The sequence below is a fragment of the Chelonia mydas genome, chromosome 14 (assembly GCF_015237465.2).
Source record: "Chelonia mydas isolate rCheMyd1 chromosome 14, rCheMyd1.pri.v2, whole genome shotgun sequence".
In the NCBI taxonomy this organism is placed as follows: domain Eukaryota; kingdom Metazoa; phylum Chordata; order Testudines; family Cheloniidae; genus Chelonia; species Chelonia mydas.
This window is the reverse complement of record NC_051254.2, coordinates 29,222,692-29,229,984: the sequence shown is the minus strand read 5'-3', so window position 1 is coordinate 29,229,984 and position 7,293 is coordinate 29,222,692. Positions and strand designations below refer to the sequence as shown.

Genomic DNA, 7,293 nt, shown 5'->3' with positions numbered 1-7,293 from the left:
GAGTGAAAGTGTTGGAAACAAATGGTTACATATAACAAAGTCATAACATGCATTCTAGAGCCTAGACTGAACTAACAAGGTATTCTCCTGTGTAACCAAGTACAGCTCACCCGAAATCCTTGCAGCACTTTACAGCCAGGCAGGCTCGGACCCTTCTTTTAGGAGACATGCGTACGGTCAGTTTGTCTCCGAGGGGAAGGATCCAGTATGTCTCTGCACACTGAGAGAGATCAGACCGATCCTTTGTCTTTATGCTTAAACACCACAGATGGACACACACACAGCCCCCTGCTGTAAGTTTCTTCCTGTAGATTTCCTTTTTTGTGGATTTTGCAATCTAATTTTGCACCTGGCTCAGTGTGCAAAGAGACATCCAACATCAGGCACACAATACACGGATGGCCAGACAGGGAAGTAACCCAGTGATGCGCAGAGCATTCCCCGATATTCTGGAATTGCTCAGATGTGATGGTCACAAGAAACCACAGTCAGGCTTTTCCAGGGCTAGATTCTATAATACTCTTGTTACCAGCCCCCTTCCACGGCAGCCTCCTGTGCCTGTGTAAATGCATCGGGTTTGGTGCAGATCCAGTGTCTCTCACTGGCGCATCGCAAGCTGCTGACCGCACTCACACCGTTCAGATATGCGCAGTTCCTCCTTCTCCTATTGGAAACCTGCAAGAGAGAAGCCAGGGAGCTGGTGTCAGGCAGGAGTTGGACATTTCCCATCAGTCACAGGCAGGGAGAGACGCTCTCGCACAGTGCAGGGAGCTGCTGCACTCACAGCCCCTCACGATTCCCCTTGAAGTCCTGTCCTACCGATACTGGCCAGCGGTAGGTGCTTCCGAGGGAATGAACAGAACAGGGTCAGTATCGAGTGATCCACCCCATTCACACCCAGCTTCTGGCAGTCAGATGTATATGGACACTCAGAGCATGGGGTTGCGTCCCTGACCATCCTGGCTGATAGGAACTGGTCGAGCTATCCTCTGTGAACTTGTCTACTTCTTGTTTGAACAGAGTTATACTATTGGCCTTCACTACATCCCCTGGCAACAAGCTCCACAGGTTGACTGTGTTGTGTGAAGAAATACTTCCTTTTGTTTGTGTCAGACCTGCTGCCTATTCATTTAATTGTGTGACCGCTAGGTCTTGCATTACGTGAAGGCGTAAATAACACTTCCCTCTTCACTTTCTTGACCCCACTCATGATTTTATAGACCTCCTATATCCCCCCCTTAGTCGTCTCCCCTCCTATGGAAGCTGTTCCAGATCTCTAATCATATGGGGATAGTTGAAAACCCCCATTATTATTGGGTTTTCTGCTTTTGTAGCCTCTCTAATCTCGGTGAATTTCACAGTCCCCATCCTGGTCAGTAGTATATTCCTGCTGCTAGATTCTTATTCTTCAAGTGTGGAATTCCTATTCTTAGAGATGCTAGGATACAGTTGGGTTCGTTTAAGATTTTTACTGTTCTTTACTCTATGCTTTCCTGGACATGTAGTGCCCCTCCCCCGCCAGCGTGACCTACTCTGCCGTTCTTTCAGTGCTGATGGTCCAGGGTCAAACCCTGCTATCGGCTCAACTGGGGTTTGGTTATTTGATCCCACCCAGATCCCACTGAAATCCCTCTTGGGATGTCGTCTGGGCCATCTCTACTGTACCCCACTTCTCATGGCAGCCCCAGGCACTCAGCATTTGTGACTATCAGGCATCTTTAACGCAGATGGCCCCACTAAAGCAAGACAGATCTGAAAGCTTTGGCCAGTCTCCCAGCAGACAACACTTGCTTCCACCCGTCACTAATACACAGAGTACATAGCACTGACTGCTGCGTCGGCCTGAACTCGCTATCTCAGACGCCAGGGACCCAAAGCCCAGGGAATTCACAGAGGACTTACAGGTTGTTGAATTTGGTGCCATTGGCCCATTTCCAGAGCTGCCCAGGGTCCCTCTGGAGGCCAATCCAGTGGTCAAATCTGCCTTTATAGCGCAGCAGGAAAGCCTCAAAACAGCAGAGGGAGAAGTGGGATCAGAGCACAGGTTCTGTGCACCAGAGAATCACAGGGATACACTGAAGGGCTGTGTTTTCAGGGAACGGCTGGGGATTTTCGCCTCCCTCTTGCCCAGCTCTGGGTAATTCAGTATTAACTTTCCTATCCCAAACCTCGCCTCGCCTTACAGAACAGCTGAGCCCCCCTGCCCATCACAGGGGAAGGGGAAGGAAAGAGCCCAGCTGATCTCAATAAGGGATGCTGAGAAGGGCCAGGGATGAGAGAAGAGCCACCAAATCCTCAGCCAGAAGGGGCCAGGGCTAAGAGGAGCCCCCCCATCCTCATCTGGCTACCCAAGAGCACTGGCTCTTCAAGTCAGTCTGGGATCTCAGTACCCCTTTGGCCCCATGCCACCCAGAAGACACTCAAGCCAGCCTTGCCCTTGAGAGGGGCGGTCTCCTTTTGAGAGGGCTGACAGCGAGTGATCCCTGCAGTCAGACACGGACACTAGAGGTGCCCCGGGCCAGCCAGCCAGGCCTGGCATTCAGCAACTGGAAGCTCATTTACTCAGAGCTGCTCCTCGAGCCCAGGTTCTCCTGCAGCAGCTGCTGAGCCAAGACCAGAACGTTGCAGTTCGAGCATCTCTCACCATTTCCTGCTCACTGTTGATCTCAGCCAGGGAGGCGCTGAGCGCAGAGCAGTGGGTCAGGCTGTAGGTCCAGTTCCTTTCGGCCTCAGAGAAATAGTAGCATTTCCCTCGGTATCCGATCCAGCAACGGGCCCCGGTTCAGCTGACGGAAGCTTAGGTCTCCACACTGAGAATGAGACAGCGACACGTGGTGTGAGCGAGACCCGCCACCCGCCAACGAGGAGAACAGGGGGAGATCAGCCCCTGCGCCCCAGGCTTCTGAGACCCCTCGAACCAGGGTGGGTACTGAAAGGCTGTGAGGGAGCCAGGAGGATGCTGGGAATCCAGCCCCAGAGGGGGTTATCTAACTCTGCTCTCCCTCTCTTGGGTTCACATTCAACAGGGATGAAACTGACAAACCGCTCATGCCATGAAGCCCAGGACAGAGAGCTGGGCCCAAGCTCAGTGTTACAACACGGGGTGGGGAGAGAGCTGCAGAGGGAGGGGACAGGTACCAGGGGGCCAGCAGGGGGGCAATAATTAATGGGTAGGAGATTAACTTCAACATGATTTGCCAGGTCTAGTACCCCAAGGAGTTCTGCTAGCCTGGACTGCTGCCCCCTCCCGCTGCTCTGCGCTTTGCTTCCTTGGAGAGGCAGGTTGAGATGAAGACGGGAACAAACTCCCTTCCCTTCAGGAGACCGAACGCCCGCTGCCCGGCCTGTCCAGCACAGCCAGCCAGGTTCACGGTCACCATAAACAGCTGCCATCTGCGCTCGCACACGCTGTCTGTGCAGGCGGGGACGTCAACAGCGCGACGAGACCCTGCCCTTCCGAGGTCACCAATGGGTGGGTTTCACACTGCATTAAGGGAGGTGTCGGTACTGCGTTCCACGGCTCCTTTCAGCGACACGCCAGCAGCTGCCCAGCACTGGGCACCACCCGGGGATGCAGGAAGGCCAGGCTGGCACCTCAGGGCGACACGCTGCAGGCAGAGGGCCCAGCTCATTGCTGCCCTGCACCGTCAATCACCCCCACTCTGCACAGGTATCAGTGACCATGCCTGGGGCCCGGCAACAGTGACTTGGACCCAGAGTGCTCAGAGATGGGCAATAATTAATGGGTAGGAGATTAACTTCAACATGATTTGCCAGGTCTAGTACCCCAAGGAGTTCTGCTAGCCTGGACTGCTGCCCCCTCCCGCTGCTCTGCGCTTTGCTTCCTTGGAGAGGCAGGTTGAGATGAAGACGGGAACAAACTCCCTTCCCTTCAGGAGACCGAACGCCCGCTGCCCGGCCTGTCCAGCACAGCCAGCCAGGTTCACGGTCACCATAAACAGCTGCCATCTGCGCTCGCACACGCTGTCTGTGCAGGCGGGGACGTCAACAGCGCGACGAGACCCTGCCCTTCCGAGGTCACCAATGGGTGGGTTTCACACTGCATTAAGGGAGGTGTCGGTACTGCGTTCCACGGCTCCTTTCAGCGACACGCCAGCAGCTGCCCAGCACTGGGCACCACCCGGGGATGCAGGAAGGCCAGGCTGGCACCTCAGGGCGACACGCTGCAGGCAGAGGGCCCAGCTCATTGCTGCCCTGCACCGTCAATCACCCCCACTCTGCACAGGTATCAGTGACCATGCCTGGGGCCCGGCAACAGTGACTTGGACCCAGAGTGCTCAGAGATGGGCCGGGGGGAGCTAATTTCAGTCCCGACACAGAGAGTGCCCAGGTGCAGGGGTCTGGGAGGGAGCAGGAGGGGGGTCTTGGAGGAACATCCCCCAGGAATCCTCTGTCCCAGGGGCAGAAGCCAGACAGGCCAGGAGGAGAGACTGACTGTGGTGGCTCCAGGGGGAATGGGATGTGCAGAGAGGGGGAAGGGAAGGGTGAGAACTCACCTGCCAGGACAATGATGAGAACTAAGAACATGGTTGCGAGGGCAACTGCGAGCACAATTGTACATGTCTTGTAGTTACATTTCCTGCAGTTAGGACAAGGATCTGAAACAGAAAGACCTGTCAGGCAGGGCCGCGAGGACACGTCTCCCCCATGGCACCAGGGCTGGAGCTGCCTTAGAACCGTGGTTCTCACCCACCGGTTCGTGTACCCCTGGGGGTAAGCAGAGGTCTTCCACGGGGCACATCAACTCATCGAGAGATTTGCCTCGTGTTACGACAGGCCACATAAAAAGCACTAAGTCAGTACAAGCTAAAATTTCATACAGACAATGACTCGTTTATACTGCTCGATAGACTATACACAGAAAGGTACAGCGTTGATAGTCCAATTGATCTATTTCATAATTAAATACGCAACAATGAGAGACTCAGCAATTTTTCCGGAATAGTGGCTGTGACACTTTTGTATTTTTATGTCCGATTTTGGAAGCAAGTGGTTTTTAAGTGAGATGAAACTTAGCAGAGTGCAAGACAAATCAGCCTCCTGACAGGGCGACAGTCATCTGGAAAGGCTGAGAACCACTGGACTTGAACATGCACCGTTCTGTCGATTGCTCCTTCCGTCAGACACTCTGGGAGAGGAGGGTCAGGCCGGCTGGGGCTGGCAGAACAGCCCCTCCTTCCCCTCAGCCCAGTGCCCTCCCCTGGGCACTCCCAGCCAGGCTGCCAGGAGGCCTGGTGAGCTCAGGGGCACAGAGATAAGGACCGGCATGTCCTGGTGGCAGTTGCTCAAGCAGCCCCCCATCCCCACCCCCATTCTGCCCCCTGCCGAGCGCTGGCTGAGCCCACACTGCCGAGTGCCCCTGTCCCCGCACACTGGGGTCTCACACTGGCCATACACAGCAGAAGGGGGGAGAACGAACCAGGCCGAGATGGGCCAGGGCTGTCACAGGGGGTCTGACACACCCAGCCCAGGAGGCCCCTGCACAGCCCCACGGCCACCGCTGTGTGCGCCAGACAGCAGCTGTGAACCAGGGATCGGTGCCCTGAGAGCCCCTGGGGGTGATCCAGTCCCTGCTGCCCACAGACGGGGGGTTGCTGGGCACTGGCTGCTGCCACTGAGAGCCTGGCCCCATGTTGGGCAGCCTCAGTGTCTCTCTCCAGCCTGTTCCCAGGCAGCGACACCCCATTACCTAGCTCCCCTCCAGTCTCCAGGTGTCCATGGCCCTCAAGAGGCCACTCCTACAGCGGCTCTTCGCTCCCAGCAGGTCCGGCTGCTGGTCCCATCGTCTCTCTCAGCGACACTCGGGCCGCACACGCTGCTGGAGACGCTGGGCTGGGGTTGGCTCCTCTCTGTGACTGGGTCCGATTCAGCAGCAGCGAAGCCGAGCTGGGGCCAGGGTCCTGGCCCTGGCTCCCCGCACACCCTGCTCCGGACTCTCTGGCCGATCTGAAAGTCGAGACAGACCCAGCAGCATGGGCTGCTCCCAGGGCCAGATCAGAGCCACCGCTAGGAACCTCCCCCAGCAGCAGAAAGCTCCGTGGCTGCAGGCCGGGAGCCCAGCTCTGAAGGTAGCACCACTGCCAGGAGCAGTGCCGAAGTAAGGGGAGCTATACCGTGACACCCCTCCCCCAATAGCCTTGAGACCCGCCCCCGACCCTCTTCTGGGATGGGATGCACACAGTTACAACAGGGTGACATTTCAGATTGAAATAGCTAAAACTGTGAAATTTAAAAGACTTTTAAAAATCTCATGACCATGAAATTTACCAAACTGGATGGGTGAATTTGGTAGGGCCCTACCCAGGAGACTAAACAGGGGGGTACTTCACATTACAGATACGCAAATGTGGATCCTCAGTTGCACTGTTTATATCACGGCAGCTTCTTTCTGGCAGATCCATTTGAGCTCCGCGGCACACGTCTCCGACAGAACCTGGCTGCCTTTTATCCACCCGCAGCTGTTCCCAGCAGCAGAGCCTGAGAAGCTGCAGAGTGAGAGAGAGTCCGTGTCACTGTGGGTCCCTGTAACAAGGAAAGGCCCGGGGTGAGTCTTTCCTCCCCCTCCGCCTATTGGGAAGCTGGGCTCTGGTGTTGTCCTTCATCTCTAACTTCCCTGCAGAGCGTCAGTCGAGAAGACATCCCAGGCTGTGAGGTGACTTAGGGCAGTGGCTCTCAACCTTTCCAGACCACTGCACCCCTTTCAGGAGTCTGATTTGTCTTGCGTACCCCAAGTTTCTCCTGACTTAAAAACGACTTGCTTAGAAAATCAGACCTAAAAATACAAATGTTGCCACAGCCACTATTGCTGAAAAATAGCTGACTCTCATTTTTACCATACAATTATAAAATAAATCCATTGGAAATAAGTATTCTACATACATGTCAGGGTGTAGCGTATAGAGCAGTGTAAACAAGTCAGTGTCTGTCTGAAATTTTAGTTTGCACTGACTTCGCTAGTGCTTTTTATGTAGCCCGTTGTAAAACTAGGCCAGTATCTAGATGAGTTGACCTACTCCTCAGAAGAGCTCTGTGTACCCCAGGGATACCAGTACCCCTGCTTGAGAACCACAGAGTTAGGGGGTCTGGAGCAAGGACCATACAAGGCTGAATCCCATGGGGTGGGTGAGCTGGTACTTGTTCATTGGAAGCGCCACCTTGATCTCCTGCATCTCAGCTTTCCTTTAAAAACAAAGTCTGATGGGTGAAAGAAAACCTGCACCATGCGACCTGGGTAACGGGAGAGCTGCAGGGAGCTGAGGACTTGTCCAGATG

At 55.0% G+C, this 7,293-nt stretch overlaps 1 protein-coding gene across 1 annotated transcript in view; it reads right to left on the bottom strand.

Annotated features, from left to right (window-relative positions):
* Positions 1-525: 525 nt before the first annotated feature.
* LOC119567649 (C-type lectin domain family 2 member D-like) overlaps positions 526-7,293 on the bottom strand; it is a 14,695-nt gene continuing 7,927 nt past the window's right edge. Inside the window, exons 3-4 of the mRNA XM_043528497.1 lie at positions 1,903-2,006; positions 526-675 (exon numbers count right to left, since the gene is read on the bottom strand). Coding sequence (XP_043384432.1) covers positions 639-675; positions 1,903-2,006 — 141 coding nt within the window. The 3' untranslated portion in view covers positions 526-638. The remainder of the gene's footprint in view (positions 676-1,902; positions 2,007-7,293) is intronic.